Here is a 21,273-nt window from a genome sequence, read left to right as displayed (position 1 = left end):
ACTTAACAACTTAAGAGCAAAGATATCAGTTTGAGGACTAAGGTCATCTGACCTATGCCATGCTATTTTCAATTGTCTCATATGCATGTGAAAGTTGGACATGAATAAGAAAGAGAAGAGTTGATGCATTTGAATTATGGTGTTAGATAATATTATTAAAAGTACCATGGACAGCCAGAAGAACTAACATTATCTGTCTTGGAAGAAGTACAGTCAGAATGTTCCTTAGAAGCTAGGACAGTGAGACTTTGTCTCTAACTTTGGACATGTTATCAGCAGGGACCAGTCCCTGGAGAAAGACATCATGCTTGGTAAAATGGAAGGTCAGCAGAAAAAGAGGAAGACCTCCCCAACAAGATGTATTGACACAGTAGCAAAAACAACCGGCTTAAATGTGACAATAATTGTGAGGATGGGACAGTGTTCCATTCTGTTGTGCTTAGGGTCACTATGCACTAGAACTGACTCAATGGCACCTAACAACAAAAGCAAGATGTTAAGAAATTTATTCAAGGTCAGATTACTATCAAGTGGTAAAACCAGGATTCAAATCAAGATGTGATCAAATCAAAATGTGTACATTGATCTGTCTATGATAATATCAGCAAAGGTAGGAAATTCAAGTGGAGAAATCTATAAGTCAGGTATCAATTCATAACTATCTGAAATAGCTAAATCTAGATTTTCTTCAATCATATATGGGTATGTTTAATGATTAGGTAGTTTAAACACCCTAACATGTAGCAAAAAAAAAACAACGTTTCCATATATTCATTACCTGGCCATAGTTGGAGTAGGTAATGAAGAACTTCAATGTGTTTTTTAAAATCCAAAGCACTTGCAAGTTCTTCTGAGTCAGTAAAGACTCTGTTGTTATAGGTAGAAGTCTCTTGCCTCTGATTTAATAATACTGGTCCAAAGCACACGGCCAAATTCTGGCAGGTCATCTTATTTACTTCATGAAAAGAAGCCACCAATTTCAAATGATCCAACAACATCTTTAGGGTTGCCTAAATTAAATTAAATTAAATTTCACTTAATAAAGTTATACATGGGTAAATTCAAGGAAGCAATATATAGCAGAAAATATAAACAGATAATCTTACTTTTAAATAGGGTTGTTTCAAAAGTTTGTTTGTAAATTGGATGTTTGAAACTTGTAATGTGTTTTCTTACATAAGCATTAGGATCCAAAGATTTCAATAACATAATGTAGTCCAATACATGTTAAAAATATACCTCCATAAATGTTCAGAAATGCATTCAAATTTCAGTTGGAGTCCCTAGGAAAATGCATTATGAACTCTATTCTTTTCCCTCCTCTGAAATGACAAAGCAAGGACTATGACAGAAAGAGGATTAGGGTAACAACATTAATTTTTAAGTTCAGGTAAATTCTAAGGGAAAACCATGGACAAGTTCTAGCATGGTCTAAATTGTGAAAGACTTATAAAAAGGCCAATGTGCTTCTTAACTAATAAACATTTTATGTAAATGAACCATGCAAAAGGAAATAGCTTAGTCAGACATGAAAGACAATTTATTGAAAAATTTTTTTAAAGTCCTTGAAGAAACTTGTAATGGAAGTGGGCCATTAAGTTGAACAGTCAATAGTATTTTATTTACGCTTTAGGTATTATGGGAAGGAGAAATTTTATTTTTTTTTTAGGCAGTGTCATATAATTTAATATTAAATCATATCATTTAATTATTTAATCATTCAATAATAAAAGGAGTATGTAATTTCTTCTTTATAAAGTTACTGAAGAACTTTCAAATAAAAACTGTTAAGTTAAAAATCTTATTTTTAAAAAAAGGAAATCAAGATGGCATTATTATTTCTGGTGCCAAAAGGGACAATCAGATTTGGTAATTAGAAGGTAACCTTGACAAGAACCAGTTCACAGAGATGAAGTAGGAAATTAGATTGCAGTGGGTTATAAATAAATGTGAAGAAGTGAAGACAGAGAGAATAAATACTTTCAATGTTTGGCTGTGACAGAAGGAATGAAGACAGAATGAAAGCTAGATAATACAATAAATGATATTTTGGAATTAAAACAAGTCAAAAATGTGAATCATAAAGAACTGCAAGCAATAAATATTTGTTCCTTTGTCTTCTTCACTATGCATTTCCTACCACAAGTGGGACTCATTTACATTGACCTGTTAAGGCTATTGTCAGTATATTACCATTGCAAAACAGTCCTATTCACAAACACACATATACAACTGCAAATGGTTAACTATATTAGGTTCAGTCTCAAAGGAAAAGAAGTGAAACTTAAAATAAGATGCCTGGGTCTTGTTGCTGTTTTTCTGCTAAGTAAAATGAACCAAAAATGGAATTGCTTAATCTCTTCTGAAGCATAATTGGAAAACATGCATTAAAAGCATTTAAACCAGCCATTTCACTTCTGAGATTCTATTCTAAATAAATAATGCTAACTCAAAAAAAAAAAAAAAAAAATCCAAAAAAAAAGTTTCAAAACCTAAATATTATGCCAAAGGGCATAGTGATAAATCACGTCAGATCTGTATGCTTTTAGAAAGATGATTAACAGTGTGGGCTTTAGAATCAGACCAACCTAAAATTCATGTAACAGACTGCAACACTCACAAACTATATCACTTGGGAGCTAGTGATTTAAATAGCCTGATACGCATTTTCTTCACCTGTAAAGTGGCACTTATAATTTTATCTAGTGTTGTGGAGGGAATATTTCCACCCCTTCACTCCACCCTTCTGCATCAATGCATTTCTTTGTAGCTGTTTCCATCTCCCAACCTAAAGGAAGAACAATTAATTGCTTATCTAATTGGACAGAGGTCAGGACATTCAGGGGCCATCGTAAACTAGTGGGTAAAGTTATTTGGCTTATTTAAAGTTTCTACCCACATATTTTTGCACTTTCTGCCTCTATATGGTAAGCAAATCCAGACAAAGTCAGCCTCATCTGGACAAGCCCAGCCATGTCTCTCCTCTTATTTTTCTTTTTGTTCTACGAACAACAGCTAAAGTTAGGCTAATGCTTGTTCTGCAGATTCAACCATCCTTCCCTCTCTCTCCTGCAAGCATACCTGAGGACGTTGGCTCCAAGATGTAGACATAAGGAGGAGGATAACAGAAAGAGGTAAGGAGGAAGGAAATGGGACAAGAGGCTGCCTAAGTCTTGAGGCCAAGCTAAGTACACAGTCACAGTTTAATTAACTTACAATACTTACGTTGCAATACCAAGTTTAAAAACCTTACCCACCAAATAGTTAAAAATTATATATAAAAAATGTTCACAAGTATACTTTTTAAATACTAACAAGAAATACACTAAAAAATTCATGGTAATTGCCTCGATCAATAATTGCCTATTGATCATTCTTATTTTCCATTCCTCTTTCCTATATCTTCCCAAATTTTCTACAATAAGTATGTAATATTTTTTAAAAAATAAGTAAAGGATAATACCTATAAGGAAGCGTGTTGGCTCCATAGGATAAACAGTGGACAGCAAACCACAAGGTCAGTGGTTTGAGTGCATCAGCTGCTCTTAGGAAGAAAGATGAGGATTTCTGCTCCCACAAAGATTTAAAACCTTAGAAACCCTACACTGTGTCACTATGAATTGAAACCAACTTCACAACACTTAACAACAATAATACATATAAATCTAAAATAATAAAAATAAACAGATAATAATAAAATGACATTTATGGAGAGTATTCTGATATGGCACTAAGGGTTAATGTGCTGGACTGCAAGGTCAGTCTGAACCACAAGGTCAGTGGTTCAAGCTTACCAGCTGCTCCTTGGAAACCCTATACAGGGTTGCTATGTGTCAGAACTGACTCCAAGGCACTTAACAACAACATTCCTGTCTAGGTTAACCTCATATACGAGAAAAACCTGCTTTCTAGATTTAATCTGTTTCAGAAGCAGTTTTTAGACGCATTCTGTTTAAAAACCAATAAAGGCAAAGCTTAAACCCTATGAGCACCACAAATGTCAAACACTTGAAAAAGTATTTTTAGTTTGGGAACTATGTATAATTTGTGAGCTGTCTTTCAGGAAAAAGTCACACAATCATGCTTACCTGCTCAACATCAGGCAGACAATCCAGCAGGTGAACAGTGTACTTGGAGTCACTTGGATCATTCTCACAACCATTCAGTGACATTTTCAAAGGGTTTTTTGCTATTGCATCTAATACAGCCTCATAAAGCTGTTTTGTTATCAGAGGAGAAGGAAGTTCCCTTAAATAATCCTTAAGAACACCTTTAAAAAACAAACAAACAAATTAACTAGGAGCAGTTGATTATTTGGTCTTCAGAGTGAGATCAAGAACTACGGTAATCTTTTTTCACGTTTAAGTATTATTGTGACCCACTTCTTTAAAATTCTTAAAACAATATGAGCAACAACATACAGAAAAAGTATTAAAACAAAATACTAGCATTTTTCATTCCTGTAAGTTGCCTTTTTGTTGTGAAAGCCTGCTAAAAATGCATATAAATAATCTTACACTACTATACACATTAGGTTTGTTAATCATAAAGTAAATGTTTCTTGATGAAAATGCCCTAAGTGATTCTCTCCGTCAAAAAAGAGCTCCTCTAAATGGATATAAAGCAAGTTAGGCATACTATTATTAATGGCAAATAACTCCAATAATAAATATTTTTTTATTTTCTAGACTTTAATAATGAAAAAATACCAATGGTCCAAACATGTATAGTAGGGTGATTCGATAATCTCTAATATTACACTATTCTATGAAAGAAAAACATCATTTCTAAAACCAAACACAAAGCCACAGCCAATAACTGAAAACATCAGACCTGTCACTACCAACAGGAGTGAGGGAAATCAATTGCAACCACAACTTAATTGCTTATGATCAAAGAGATCTTACCTGTATAAAGGAAACAAGAAAGAGTAATGGTTGTTTCATATAAACACAATAGATAATAACTAAAGGCTAGAACATGATCATAAGGGAAAATAGACAGTTCTGATGGCAAAAACCTAAGTATATGCAATATTGATTGAGAACATGCTCTCAGCTTAGCTATAGTTTGAACTTAGATGCATATATAGGTAGCTTCCCCTTTGATAATTTAGAAAATTTTAATCAATAGTTGGTTTTGTTGTAGGTTGTCAAGTTGATTCCAATTCATAGCAACCCTACAGGACAGAGTAGAACTGTCCCATATGATTTCCTAGGCTGAAAACTTTATGGAAGCAGATGGAGATATCTTTCTCCTGCAGAGCCACTAGTGGGTTTGAACCACGACCTTTAGTTAGCGACCTAAGACTTAAAGTCTAAATTTAACCTGTGACTTTATCCACCCTGTGTCCCAATACACGTTTGTTTATGCAAATATAAATATATCATTATTCACCATCTATTCCTACATAAAGTATATTTGTTTCTTGCCTTTTCATTTAACCTTGTATCCTAAAAGTATGATCATTTTAGTATATAGAGAAAGTCCTCAATCTTTCTTATAGCCATGTCATAGCATTATTCCACTATATGGATATTCCACAGTGTTTTGATTCAATACCCTCAAGATAGGCTTTTAGATTGTTTCTAACCTTTTGTTGCCCAACAATGCTACACTGAAAACCTTGCACATTTATCACTCTACAGAACACAGATTGGTCTGTAGGATAAATTCCCAAAGCAGGACTGCTAACCAAAAGTGTAAATACATCTATAATTCAATGCAATCTTAATCAAAAGTCTTTTTGTTGAAACTGACAAAGCGATTCTACAATTCACGTGGAAATGTAAAGGACCTAGAATTGCTGGGGGGCAAAAACTTTGTAAAGAACCAGTAAAGTTAGAGACTTATATTACTTGGATTCAAGACCCACTGTAAGCCTATATTAATCAAATCAGTGAGATACTGACATAAAATAGGTAAACAGATCAAAAAATAAAACTGAATCCAAAAGTAGATGACATACATATAGAGTCAATTTGGTTTTCACAACAGTGCCAATGTAACTTAGAGGAGAAAAAGAGCCTTTATTATCAAGTGGTACTGGAACAATTAAATAGCCATATATGAAAAATAAACATCAATTCATACCTCATATGTTAAGTGTCGTCGAGTCGGTTCCGACTCATAGTGACCCTGTACAGGGTTTCCGAGGGTGTAAATCCTTACGGGAGTAGAAAGCCTCATCTTTCTCCCGCGGAATGGCTGGTAGTTTCGAACCGCTGACCTTAAGGTTCGCAGCCCGATTAGTAACCACTACGCTACCAGAGCTCCTTTACCTCATATACTATATACAAAAACTAATTCAAAATATATCAGAGGCCTAAATGTAAAGACTAAAACCATGAAACTTCTAGAAGAAAACATGGGAGAAAGTATTTGCAACCTTAGGTTAGGCAAAGATTTCTTATATACAACACCAACAGCACCATCCACAAAAGAAAAAAAAAGTTAAAATTAACTTTTGTTCTTCAAATAATGATTTAACAATGAAATCCAGAGACTGGGAGAAAATATTTATAAATCATGTCTGATAAAGGATTTACATTTATAATTTATAAAACACTTTCAAACCTTAATAAGAAAATCTCTAAATTTTACAAATGAGCAAAAAATTTGAATAGACATTTCACAATTTAAAATATACAGGAGGACTCCTGGTATGGTACTATCGGATAAAGCAGCAGACAGTAAGATCGGTTTGAACTGCAAAGTCTGAGAGGTACATAATGGTATCTCATTTTAGTTTTAATTTTGTACTACCTAACAACTAATCATAGAGTCCTGGTGTGGAGCTACAGAATAAGCACGGGACTGTTAATCTGAAGAATGGTGGTTCAAACTCACCAGCTGCTCCTCAGAAACCTTGTACAGGGTCACTATGAGTCAGAACCGACTGGACAGCACTTACCAACAACAAAAAATAAGCATTGTGTGGCAAAACAGGATAAGCACCGTACCGAAAGGTCAGCAGTTCAAACTCACCAGCTGCTCCTCAGAAACTATAGAGTCACTGAGTCAGAACCTACTCGACAGCACTTAACAACAAGTTATTTATTATTAGTTGTTGTTATCAAGTACTGTCAAGTTGGTTTCGACTCATAGGGACCCTGTATAGGGTTTCCAAGAGTGGCCAATGGGTTTGAACCACCACCCTTGAGATTAGCAGCCCAGTGCTTATCCTATAGCGCCACAATAGGACTCCATTATTAGTTGTTGTTGTTAGGTGCCATCGAGTTGGTACTGTGTCATAGCAACCCTATGCACAACAAAATGAAACACTGCCCAGTCCTGAGCCAACCTCACAATTGTTACCACACTTGAGCCCAATGATGCTGCCACTTTGCCAATACATCTCACTGGGGGATCGTCCTCTATTTCTCTGATCCTCCACCTTACCAAACATGATATCCTTCTCCAGCAACTGGTCCCTCCTGACAATATGTCCGAAGTATGAGAGACGAAGTCTGGTCAGCCTGGCCTCCAAGGAGCACTCTGGACGCACTTCTTCCAACACAGATCTGTTTGTTCTTTTGGCAGCCCATGGCACTTTCAATATTCTCCTCCAACACCGTAACTCAAAAGCATCAAATCTTCTACAGTCTTCCTTATTCGCTGTCCAACTCTTGCATGCATATGAGGTTATTGAAAATACCATGGCTTGGGTCAGGTGCACCTTAGTCCTTAAGCTGACATCTTTGTTACGGAGTACAAAATTAAAATTATAATGAGATACCATTATGTACTTCTCAGAATGGCTAAAATTAAAAGACTGACCATACCAAATGGTGGCAATGATGTGTAACAATTGCAGTTCTAACATTATTACTGGTGGAGATATAAAAACTGGAAAATAGTTTGATAATTTCTTAAAAAATTAAGTGTACACCTACCATGTATATGATCCAGACATTCTACTCCTAAGTATATACCCACACAATGATTTATACATGTAAGTATGTTCATAGTAGCTTTGCAATAATTACAAAGTAGAAAGAATGCACATGTATATTAATAAATTCAAAGTTTCAGAGGCAGAACAATTTGGGATGGTGACAAGAGCCAAGTTATGATGTTAGGAATAAGTCACTAAAATGGAGCTGATATTGAAGGTTACTGGAGATGACAGGAAATGAGCATCTAAGATTCTGGATTGGTTGTTGTTGTTGTTGTTGTTAAGTGCCATCGAGTTGGGTCTGACCCATAGCGACCCTGTACAGGGTTTCCGAGGGTGTAAATCTTTATGGGAGTAGAAAGCCTCATCTTTCTCCCGCGGAGCGGCTGGTAGTTTCGAACCGCTGACCTTAAGGTTCTCAGCCCGATTCATAACCACTACGCTACCAGAACTCCTTGTATATTAATGTCACATAGAATGATAGTAGAACTTGTGATAAAAATAATACCATAGGTGAGACATCAAAATCATCAATGAATGAATAGGCATGTCTAAAAGTTCTGTAGATAATGTTAAATAAAAAAGGTTCAGGTAGTGTAAATACATGGCAAGAGTCGTAAGGGAACATACATTTCTATTCAGTTGTTGTTCTTGTTATGTGCCCTCAAGTCAGTTCCAACCCATAGCGACCCTGTACAGGATTTCCAAGGAGTGCCTGGTGAGCTTGAACCTCCTACCCTGCGGTTCAAACTGACTTTGCAGTCCAGCACATTAACCCACAGCGCCACACCAGGACTTGTAGAAAGATAATAATCTGGGAACAGCACCAGGGAGCCAAGAGAATACTGACCAAATTCCTTCCTTGACATACTCATATATATGAAGAAAGGTAGATTAAATGCATGGCATATAATAAGCAACCAATATCTGTAAGCTTTAAAAGTGATGATATGACAAACCATCTGGTACACAGATGTGCAGTAATTGTTTATTCTCGTTACTTAACTTACATCATGTGATCTTGATTCCCATTGTTAGATTTTTTAATCTAACTCCACCTAAATCAACAGTAACATTCAACGTAAAGAGAACAATTGAGTTACAATTAGAAAGTGGAAATGCAATTTTCTGTAGCTGCCAAATAATGACACTACTATTCCTCAGGGCACGATTTTAAAAGGGGACCCCATATTTATTCCTTGACAAAGCAAGACTTGTTAGTTCTTACAAAACTCAATTTGCCCTGGTAGTTTGAGACTTGCCCTATAATGTAATTATATTAAATTAAAACCTAAAAGATCTCCAGAAAAGATAATTTTATAACTTAGTAAGACTCATGATTCAAATATCATTATCCTTTATTTAATTAATATACCTAACAGTTACTAATATAAACGGAATTCCAAATTAACTTGAGATCAAGATTGTTTACTTCATGATAATTTGAAGGCAAATAAGGAGAATTATAACAAATACTGATTACACTTTTTTAAAGGTATATTCAATGCACACTATATTTGGAGAGAATCATTGAAAATTTTTAAATCCTATGTATGGTTATTTACTGATAAACAGACTTTTTAAAAAGTATCCACTTATGCTGCAGAATTAAAAGACATCTACTGAAAGATTAGTTGTTTTGTGTCATTTTTCAAAATAAGAACTGAAAATTGAAATCTAGCATTAAACATGTCTAGGGTCCTAGCATGATACTCTGCACTCCTAGTATGGTGCTGTGGACTAATGCGCTGGACTGCAAAGTCAGTTTAAACCGTAAGGTCAGTGGTTCAAGCTCACAAGCTGCTCCTCGGAATTCCTATACAGGGTCGCTATGGGTCAGAACCAACTCAATGGCATTTAACAACAACAACAACAAACAGGATCCTCTGGAGTGTCTGTGTGGTTCAAGTGGTTAACATGCCCAACTATTAACTGAAAGGTTGGGAGTTCAAGTCCATTCAGATGCACCTCAGACGAAAGGCCTGGAAATGTAATTCTGAAAAATCAGCCACTGAAAACCTTATGGAGCAAAGTTCTAGTCTGACACACATGAAGTCATCATGAGTTGGAATCAATGGCAACTACTAGTGTTTCTTCTTGCTGTTGCAGAATAATGTTCGTAAAGTAGATGCATCACAATTTATTCTGTGCTCCACACAAACCAACTACTAAAAACATATTAAATGGTGAGTAAATTCCATTTACTTCATTTATTTCATTTTTCGACCTACTTGATGGCTAATTATATTTCAAGGTTTACTCAGATATGTGAGTTCCAGTAGAACATATACATGAGGCAACATCATTATTGGCCAATTTCCCAAATCAACTATAACCTTTATTTTGAGCTACTATGGGAACTTGTGCATAATTTATTGTAATTCCAAAGATATTTCTCAGACAAATCTTAAATCATTCTACTGGCTTTTTATCAAGACAGAAAATAGTTCTAGGTTCTTTCCATTACTGAAATGGAATAGTAAAAAAAGTAGGGAGCCAATAAGTACATAATCATAAATTACAGAAAATGCCCATTTTTAAAAAAAGTTAGAAATTTAACATTCATTGACCTGTTGCTTATATATTCTGCACATGCTGCTAATTTCCAAACTAAGGACTCTCTATTAACAGTAAATAATCAATTAAAATCATACCATTTCATCTTTATCATTTATACATTTGACATATTTTTATTTCCAAGATAAAGCTTTACCAAGACAAAAATCTACTTTCATTTAGTTTTATATAGTGTACTGTCCTGAGAATTGCTATTATAAAACTTCTCATTAATATATTCATAAAATAGGTCCTTCACTAATTGTGTTAATTACATATTAATATTAATAAGGAAAAACATATCTTTTTATGGAAATTAAGTACCTTCCTTCCTTTATAAAAAATAAAGGTGAACGTTATTTTTGATTTTCTAAAATTTATATTCAAGAAAAGTGCCTTCATTTATTTTCTCTTAGAATTAAACTTCTTGTTACAAAAGTTTTGGTTGTCTAAGACTGTATATTAAATAATCTTTGAAAATACAGTCAGTCACTGTTCAGAGATTGAGAATCTCAATTATTTGGAAAGGTTTAATCTTAAAAGTAAGCTTTATGGATATCAATAACAAAAATCTCAAATATGTACAAATTGAACCTTCATCAAACTTCCACACAGATGTTTAATTGTATGTACAACAAGAAAACAATAAGAAGAGATAAATACAATTACAGCAAGAAAAAAATGGCAGTGGATGGCAAAAGGAGAAAAAATTATCAAAATACATAGATCTATGTGGCGTTGTAGGATAAGCACTTAACCCGAAGATCTATGGTTCAAACTCACCAGGCCTTTCTCGGAAACCCTATACAGGGTTGCTATGGGTTGAAATTGACTCTATGGCACTTAACAACACTGATACATTACACTTTAGTATTACAGATGAAATGATACGAAGTCTGGGATTGGCCTCAAAATAATCCAGGTTGGGGAGGAGTAAATGTGAGGTGTAAGTTTATTCATGTGGGAATTATGGAAGCTAGATGATGGGTAACGTCCTGGTGTGGTACTGTAGGATAAACAATGGACTGCCTATCTCAATGGCAGAGGTTCAAACCCACCAGCTGCTCTTTGGAAACCCTATTATGGGGTCTCTCTAGAGTCAGAACCAACTTAACAGCACTTAACAACACAGAGTTCTTTTTTGACTGCTGCTGAACCACATAACTGATACAGTCCTGCTCCCTAGAAATAAAATTACAGCCACATTTTGATAAATTAGATAAAGAGAAACTATAGTATACTATGTACAAGCCACATGACCTTGGCAAAATCTAGTTATATTCTGACTGCATTTAATCAAAAATACCTCAAACACAGCTGTTTAAATATAAATTTCACTGTAGACTATTTTAATTGGTTTAATAAAACCCCATTGCCACTGAGTTGATTCTAACTCACGGCAGCCATACGTGGCACAGATAGAGCTGAGCTCCATTGGGTTTTCTTGGCTGCAATCTTTATGGAAGCAGATCAGCAGGTCTTTTTTCCACATTGCCACGGGGTGAGTTCAAACCTCTAATCTTTTGGTTAAATTGTTGTTGTTAAGTGCCGTCAAGTCAGTTCCAACCCAAAGCGACCCTATATAGGGTTTCCAAGGAACGGCTGGAGAGCTTGAACTGCCAACCTTGCAGTTCAAACACCTTTGCAGTCTGGCGCATTAACCCCACAGAGACACAAGTACAAATGCTTGCACCACCAGGGAACTCCTATAGGCCAATGACCCTCAAATTGCCATTTTCCATCTTAATCTCTCAGGGACACTAGAAATGTATTTCCAGTGCTAAAATATCGTCTGAGTGAATAAGAAAAAACAAAACAAAACCACCCCAGGGCCATCGAGTTCATTCTGACTCATAGCAACCCTGTAAAAACAGTGTAAAACTACTCTTTATGGTTTCCAAGAATATAAATCTTGATGGGACAGACAGCCTCATCTTACTTCCATGGAGCAGCTGGTTGGCGTGAACCACCAACGGTGCACTTAGCAGCCCAATACTTAACCCATTACACCATAAGGGCTCCCTCGGTGAATAAGAGACATCTCAAATTCAACGCATCCTTTCCTTAAGGACAGATGAGCAAGTTTGCTTGACAATCAAACAGGTCTCAAACTCAAAGTAATTTTTGTCTTTCTTTACCTTTCTTCCCTTTCCTACTTCTGCCACAAATTTACTTGGGAAAATAGTGCCATGATGTTTAGCAGAAATAAGACAGTTGGGAGGAGAATTATGCTTTTAGTGGAAAATAAAGACTATGAATTGAGTTTCACATACTTTGAATTTGAGGTACAAGAAGACTAAATTGATGTACCAAGGAAAACTAAAAGAGGTGTCTCTACCTTTTTGCTGGGACTCTGATCTGTTCCAATTTCAATCCATCACAGTAAATTACCAGATTATATTCCAGAAGCCCAACTCTGGTCATTTTGCTCCCTCGCTCAAAAATCTTTACTAGACCCTCTTTTCCCTTTAAGTAAATCTAAACGACCAAACCAGATAGTCAACACCTTTTACATTACCTAGGCTCCAGTCAAACTGATCTTCTATGATATGTTATTTACACCCTTTCTTTATGCTTGCTACTACAGGCAATTCAGTGTAGGTCTTACATCCCCCAACCTTTTTCTGACTGTCTGAAGGTAGAGAATATATTTTAACATATCCCCACATAAAATAATAAAGTAGTTATCTGTGAAAGGAAAAATACAGAATAAACCAAATTATTTTAGATTACAAAATATAGTTAAGTTCCTTTCCTGTAGATGTTATCTTCCCAAAATGAGTATATAAAATAAAATCTATTAATTACCTGTTATTACATTTATATCTGGGTACTGGTTTTCACACAGACCAACAGCTTTGCTATCCTTCTCAAAAGCCTCTCGAAGTTCTTTCTTGACTGCTGCTGAACCACATAATCGATACAGGCCTACTACCTAGAAATAAAATTATTGCCACATTTTGATAAATTAGATAAAGAGAAAGAATAGTATCCCATGTACAAACCACATGACCTTGGCAAAATCTAGTTATGTTCTGATTGCATTTAATTAAAAATACCTCAAACACAGCTGTTTAAATTTCACTGTAGACTATTTTAATTGGTTTAATAATTAAATTCTGACATTTAAATTCTGACAATATACTATTTTTATATGTTGGCTATCTTAAGTAAAGAAACAATTCCTTCCTTTTCATTTTATATGCTCAGCCAATATCTCCATAGCCCAGGAACTCATCCTTAAACTTGCCCTTTTATTCTATACTGCAGTGGTACAGTATAGTGGTTAGATTAGGGGTCTTGAAGTCTTAAAGCTCTCCACTCCAGCACTTCTCATTTGGTTATTTAAACTCTTTAAAACTCAGTTTATCTATAAAATACATATATAATTGAAAGAAGATCCTAGCATTCTATTTATATAAAGCTATCATTCCTGGTGTGGCACTGCAGGATAATGCAATGGACCACAAGATCAGTTTGAACTTCAAGGTCAGCGGTTTAAACCCACCAGTCATTCCTCAGAAATCCTATACAGGGTTGCTATGAGTCAGAATCAACTTGACAACACTTTAACAACAATCATTTCAGAAAAATTAGATATTCATGAAGAAATAAAAGCAAACCTAAGTTGGTGTTTTGTTTTTAACTTTTAAAATCAATTGATTATAAAGTGATGAAGGAATTTTATTAAATATATTAAAGGCAAAGTAAAATCTCTAGTTCAAATTTATGTAAAGTGGATACACACACATACCCATCCAACCTCAATGTACATTGAATACATTTGTTTTTTAAATAGTTCATACTGTTACTAGGACTTAAGTTCACTATCAGTTCCTGGATGGAGAGCTAACCTGGTCTCTTTAAGGAGAAAACTGCCTGATTAAATCTATCAAAGTTCTTTGAAAGAATAAACTTTCAAGAAAATTAAGGAAAATAAGTGGCTGTCATCATATTTCCACATCAAACACTGTTTAGAAATCTCAATCAGCTTGCACTAAACTAATTTTCATTATGAATAAAGAAATTATTTGGGTTCAAAAAAAGCCAAAACAAGCAATGGATATACCCAGGATTTGAATTTTAAAATAATTCACTTTATAATGTCATAACTGATCTAGAGGGCAGAGTGCACAATGAAATTTTTGTTTACTTATGACACTAAAAGGAACTCTGGTAGTGTAGTGATTATGTGTTGGGCTGCTAACGCTCAAGGTCAGTAGTTGGAATCCTCCAGCCACTCCTCAGGAGAAAGATGAGGCTTTCTGCTCCTATAAAGATTCACAGCCTTGGAAACCCTGTACAGGGTCACTGTAAGTTGGAACTGACTCAACGGCAAACCACTACCACCTATGACCCTAAGTTCTTTTAAGTCATTAAACAACTAAGAGGTAGAATATAGTACAGAAGACGGTTATATGACTTAAATAAGCAGCATAGGAATTTAGGCAAGTGGCAGGCAGGTCTCAGGAAGGAAAAACGTCAATAACAGATACAGGAAAATATGATCCAAAATATTTTAGATGATAAGCTATTAAGTATTAACTGAAAAAATAGTAAATAACTATTTCTAAGAGATGATAATGCAAGGTGCTGCTATATTCCAGAGGATCAACATAAAATGGGAAAACAAGGAATGCAATTAGAAGAAAATTCCAATTTCCTACTTTATTGAAAGTTATAGTGTATTGAGAATACCATGTGCTTGCTATTCTAGCCACAACATCTCAAGAAAGACATAGCAAAACTGGAGATGCTCCAAAAAAATGAAGCTTAAGTATTAAACAGGTTCAAAGGAAATGCTATCACATTAAATACATTGTCATTTAGTCAGTTCCAACTAATAGTGGCTCTAAAGGGCAGAGCAGAACTGCTCCCCGGGGCTTCAGAGATTATAATTCTTTACAGGAGGAGACAGCTTCATCTTTCTCCCATGGAACAGCTGGTGGGTTCAAACTGCTGATCTTGGGTTTAGCAGCCCAATGAGTAACCCCACTATGCCACCAAGGCTCCTTGCTACCACACTGTTCTTGTTGTTTTTAAGTGCCCTCGAGTCTGTTGTGACCAATAGCGACACTGTATAGGGTTTCCGAGGAGCAGCTGGTAAGCTTAAACTGCTGATCTGGTGGTTCAATCCAACTTTGCAGTCCAACGCATTAAGCTACAGCGCCACATTAGAAGAATCTAAATGGTATGGTGTTCGTAAGCGCCACCAAGTCAGTTCCAATGCATAGTGACCCTGCATAGGGTTTCCAAAGAGCTAGTGAGTTTGAACCGCCGACCTTGCAGTTCCAACCAACCTTATGGTCCAGTGCATTATCCTGCAGCACTGCACCTTCAAAAGAGTGACCCTTAAGTGTTCCCCCAAACCCATCACACTAAGAAAAACAGATGTTTCCCCTTGAACTTGAGAAGGTGAGTCCAGTAGTAAAAACAAGTGTTTATTACTCTAGTAGTAGGTGAGTCGCTCCTCTGAAACCCTATACAGAGTCTCTATGAGTCGGAACCAACTCAATGGCACTTAATAACAACAACAATATATTAATGGAACATGTTAAACTAAAGAGTTTAAATTACAAAAATGATTTTGAAAAGATAACAATAAATGGAAGATCTAATACAACTATATTGAAGGCTGACTTCTTGATTCGAATGCTTACAGTACATGATTGATGCCTACTCTTATCAGATGGACCAGCAGTATAATCTCTGTAGTAATTTTTCCCACTGGAAGCAGAGAATGTGTGTAGTAATATTCAAAGCTTTTATTAGATGGAACGGTCCATGACATAAATTATTTCTGTTTTAACCTATCAAAACTTAATTTGCACAGTGAAAAAAAAGTAAATGTAAGCAAAATTTCAACAGTACTGTTGTTGGGTGCTGTGATCCCACCTCGCAGTGACCCCATATGACAGAGTAAACTGCCTCATAGGATTCTTAAGGCTGTAATCTTTATAGAAACAGATGGCCACATATTTCTCTTGCAAAGTGGCTGCTTGGCTTCCAAACCACCAACCAATGGTTAGCAATCAAGCACTTAACCATTGCGTCAGTAGGGTTTCTTTTAAACAGCAGGCCAGTCTGTAAAATGCAGGCACAATAAACCAGCCTGAGTGTATTGTGGTGGGTGGTAGGAGGTGGGATAGCAAAAAAAACAAAAGCAAACAGGTCATTCAAAAGTACTGTTCCAAATGCACAATGTAAAAATGACTTTTTAGTTCACAGGGAATAATCCATTATTAATTGAATCTTTTTAAACCGTTTAAGTATAGAGTCCTGGTATGGCACTAAAGGATAAGCACTGAACAGCAAGGTCGGTATGAGCTGCAAGGCAGGAGGTTCAAACTCACTAGTCGCTCCTCAGAAACCCTACACAGGGTTATTATTGTTGGAACCAACTCAACAACAGCACTAACAACAACAATAACAAACTTTAAGTACAAAAATAAAAAGCATCACTCAAAATATTTTCTTGGCACTTTCAAATAAGTTACAACAATCTTACACACTTGCTTTTTAAAAACTATTTTGGAAAATAAGCTATAAGCATATAGTCAACTTTAGTTACTTATTTTAATATTCAATTATAAAAGTTTCTGTTTAATAATAGGCTTTAAAGTCTGCCTGGTTTCTGAGCTTTTGATAAGCTGCCTGAGAAGAACAGAGGTAAACACAGAGAAATCATAAACCAATTTGGTCAAAAGTTGGACTTGAAACTAAAAGGTCTTACTTCCACAAAGACAATATAAGCTGACTTGATAGAACATATATCTAAGTTAGAAGTTACATGTCCTTCCTCTTAGCTCAGGAAGCTACTTTATCTATTTTTACAGATAAAAGCAAGTAAAACCCAAATAGGTTATGTGGTTTGCCCAATATCACACAGAAAATTAATAATAGAGAAGAAACCAGAGTCCAGTTCTTCTCCACCTTAATGCACAAAACCACTTACATATGCTGTTTCTATAGTTTCCATATTAATTTTAAACTGAGTTACTTTAAATTCCTTTTTATAAAGAGATAAATGCTTCAGACATTTATTCTCAATATCTTTTATCTTTTTAACCAATGTTTTAAATTCTAAAACTTCTATAGCAGAAATACTTCAGACTACAATGATTTTTAGGTCTAGCTGTGCCACATAATGAGGATAAACAATTATTCATCTTTCAGAATATTACCCTGTTAAAAGCTGTTTCTCATTATCAGAGTCCACATGCATCAATAAAAATAAAGATAAAATCTGTTAACTGGTTATCATTTACCTATATTGTAACAAATAACACCAGGTATTTTATTTGCTTTAATAGGTTACCTTTCCCTCCTTATTTAAAAGGAAAAAGAGAAAGAGATGTGTTATTTGTGGTTCCAAGAAAAAAGCACACTGAAAAAGTCAACACAGAAAAAACCCCACTATGATAAATGCGTACAAGAAAAGTGCACACAAGACAATTGCTAAACCACAAGCCTAACCCTAATTAGTATATGGAGGTTTTTTTTCACATGAACATTTACCATTATTAGTAGGGCCTCTCCTCAACCTTTGTGCTATCCTAAAGGTAACAGAAAGAATAATCTAAGTGGTAGCATGGAATAATGGTGTGACTACAATATTCACTCTTGAAATTTTCCAGTATAGGAATGGCAAACTATGCAGAAACACTCCAGAAATGAATTAGTCTGTGTTATCAGCTCTGGCTTTTCCTAGGAATGACATTTCCACACAACTCTGACAAACAGGTATAAGGCCCGTGCAGCTCTGCCTCACAATAAATACAGCACATTCTCAATCAATGACAGCACAGATTATGAATTATACCTTATGCATTAACGGAAGAAAACCAAGAATAAAAATGGCTGAACTGTTTAGGTTTGTTGTATGTTTTTTACCTTGAATTCCTTCCTCCAAATCTTACTATAAATAAATAAATTATATAAATGAGGGAGTAGAAAAACCAAGTGAAACACTACCTGACAACCTCTCTTTTCAATTTCCATAATGCACTTCTGTATCAGCAGTGGCACCATCAGCCCTACATTTTCTTTCTCTACAACTTTTTGAATAGCAACCCCAAATATTACTGGTTCACGATTTATATCTAGTCCATGAAGAGAATTCTCCCACTGTTCCAAAAGAGTCACTTTCACATAAATAAGACCTCTTGGTTCAAGCTTGACTGCCAGCTGATGTGTCTTCGTCACTCTGAATAAGGTGGGGAGAACAACTGTCCCATGACAACACACTCGATTTTTCTTTGGCGTGGGTTCCCAACTGAATACTACTAATTTCAAATGCTGTGCATTTTCAATTTCTATGTTGAAAGTGTGATCCATGTCTAAAAAGGTTGTCCGACATGTGAGCAAAGCTGTCCTTGCTTTGTTTACCGAGTCTACCTGAATTGCACAAAAGACATTTTTTGAATCTATCCGGGGTGGCTTTAAATCCTCAGCTCCATAGAAATGCACACTCATGAGTCCAGATATGTACTGTGAACACTTAGGTTGGTCAGAAAAGCTATAATGTCTAAAAGCATCAATGTCTATTTCATTTTTGCAACAACTATTTGGAATCATTTCTTTTCCTTTTCCAAATTTGTTTTCAGATCCGTGTTTGCTGGATTTAGTTATAAGTTCAGGTGAATCTCCATCACTGAGGTAACCACCTTTGCAAGAATACTTAGAATGCACAGAGGTTTTCTTCTGATAGCTGTGCTGTGAAGATACACTGGTATCAAGATGGTAACGGCTTATAACATTCCTCTTAGCAGCTGTGGTTGTGTTTCCAGAAGGTAGAATGACAGTATGGCGAATTTCTTGATAGCTACATTTAGACACAGAAGGAGTATTATCTGGACTGTTTATATAATTCAAGTTTCCTTTAGCACTCAGCTTTCGGCTAAATTCTGGCAACTTTTTCATTTTCATGGAAAGTTTCCTCACGGTTCGTGGAGATTTTATTTTATCTGGAAAAGACCAATTACTTGAACCACTTTTTTTGACAGGGCTAGGGTTTGGAGAAGATGATTCTGTAATTCCCAAGTCAGTCTTATTTGTAGCACCTAGGATCTTAGGACCTTAAAACAAAACAAAAAAAAGGATTATTACTAAGTGATATGTTTTTATTCCTTCTTTTGCTTTCATACCATCAATTAAACAGTTCTCACAGGGGCAGAAATTCACCCCAGCTCATTTCAAGGGAAAAAGATATGTGGTTTAAGCAGACTAAGAAGGACCTCCAAACAATGAATAATGAAAAGAACCATCTCCCTCTTCATCCATTTCTCTATGCTGAAGATTCTGAGGAAGGATAATACAAGGTCATCTGAAGTCTTCTCCACTCCAATATACCTCAGCAAGGATGTTCTTTATAAACAAACAGAAGTCATCAGAATAAAAATGAAATACTATTTTTAAATATTGCCTTCAACCAGAAATCCTATACTAATATAAGTGTTTCATCGATACTTATTATCATTCTAAGAATTCAATTTTATCTCAAAAGAATGCTGATTAAAAGTTAAAAAAGCAAGTTTATAATTTTGACAGCTAAGAATCCCTTCTTAGCTATGAGTGTCTATCACTGAAAATTATAAAGCTTGAATTCTAGTCAATCAACTAACAAATTACTATCATAAGTTGAATTAAACAAATTTCAAAAGTGTTTGATATTTTATTTCTTATATTATTTATATACAATAATTTCCTAGAATTTCAAGGAAGTTAAACTAAAGCCTTTCCTTACAATTTCAATATATTAAACATCAGGACAAAGGTATAAATAATTTTCAAAATATTTCTGTTTTCACAAAGAGTGAAGTCTTCAAATACTTTTGAATATTTCTCTACACAGAATAGCTTTATTCTTTTCTGAATGTCAAAATATTTCAGGCCTGTTGTAAAAAAAAAAAAAAAAAAAAAAAAATCCTTAAATACAAAGAAGTACAAATAGAGTAAATAGTGGTCTAAATCACATTACCCAGAGAATAACCACTATAAATACTATGGTAAAAATAGTAATAATAATAATACCAGCCAACATTCCCTGAGTTACTTAGCATGTAACAACCTTTTGAGTTAGATACCATTAAATACCCCCACTATCCAGGAGAAACCACAGGCACAAGCTTGAGAACCGATGTTTTTAACTACGACACTTTCAGTCCTGGTGTGGATAAAGCACTGGACTGCTAACCACGAGGTCAGCAGTTCAAACCTTCCAGCTGCTTCTTGGAAACCCTATACAGGGTCGCTACGAGTCAGAACCAAGTTGAAAGCACTTAACAACAACATATAAGCCTATTCATATTTCTAAACATTTCTCTGTTCGTACATACTAAAAAGTAAAACAGTTCAAATGGAACAACCAGAATGCAGACAGTGAGAATGTTCACACACTGTGAAGATGGTTAATGAGAGTCAATGACCAACTTACATTGAAATTGTGAAATCAGAACTTAAAATGCTGTGGAAGCCTTCATCAAAAACACCTTAATTTTTTCTTATTTCATCTAAAAAACCTATTTTTTAAAGAAGTTAAATAGTTCAATTCAGTTTAAAAATATATACATACTAATCAATTTCATTTTAAAATTTGAACTTGTTTCTAGTAATTCCTTAAACTAATACAAAATGAAAGTATTTTCTAAATCTAGCATTATATAAATTTAAACCGTTACTTTAAAGAAAAATCTAGTAATATTCCAAAGATGTGAAATTAAACTAATTTTTCATATTCTAACTATTCCTTATATAGAAAGATCCCTAGTGACCCCTAATGTCAGAAGCTAATCTACTTAGCATTTTTATCTCTACATTTC

At 35.0% G+C, this 21,273-nt stretch overlaps 1 protein-coding gene across 1 annotated transcript in view; it reads right to left on the bottom strand.

Moving 5' to 3' along the window:
* SYDE2 (synapse defective 1, Rho GTPase, homolog 2 (C. elegans)) overlaps window positions 1–21,273 on the bottom strand; it is a 49,016-nt gene that overhangs the window by 14,982 nt on the left and 12,761 nt on the right. The window contains exons 3-6 of the mRNA XM_006830996.1: window positions 18,428–19,530; window positions 13,262–13,388; window positions 4,089–4,270; window positions 779–1,010 (exon numbers count right to left, since the gene is read on the bottom strand). Coding sequence (XP_006831059.1) covers window positions 779–1,010; window positions 4,089–4,270; window positions 13,262–13,388; window positions 18,428–19,530 — 1,644 coding nt within the window. The remainder of the gene's footprint in view (window positions 1–778; window positions 1,011–4,088; window positions 4,271–13,261; window positions 13,389–18,427; window positions 19,531–21,273) is intronic.

The sequence above is a fragment of the Chrysochloris asiatica genome, unplaced genomic scaffold (assembly GCF_000296735.1).
Source record: "Chrysochloris asiatica unplaced genomic scaffold, ChrAsi1.0 scaffold00002, whole genome shotgun sequence".
NCBI classification, from domain to species: domain Eukaryota; kingdom Metazoa; phylum Chordata; class Mammalia; order Afrosoricida; family Chrysochloridae; genus Chrysochloris; species Chrysochloris asiatica.
The sequence above is the reverse complement of the archived record's forward strand: the minus strand, read 5'-3'. Positions and strand labels throughout refer to the sequence as shown.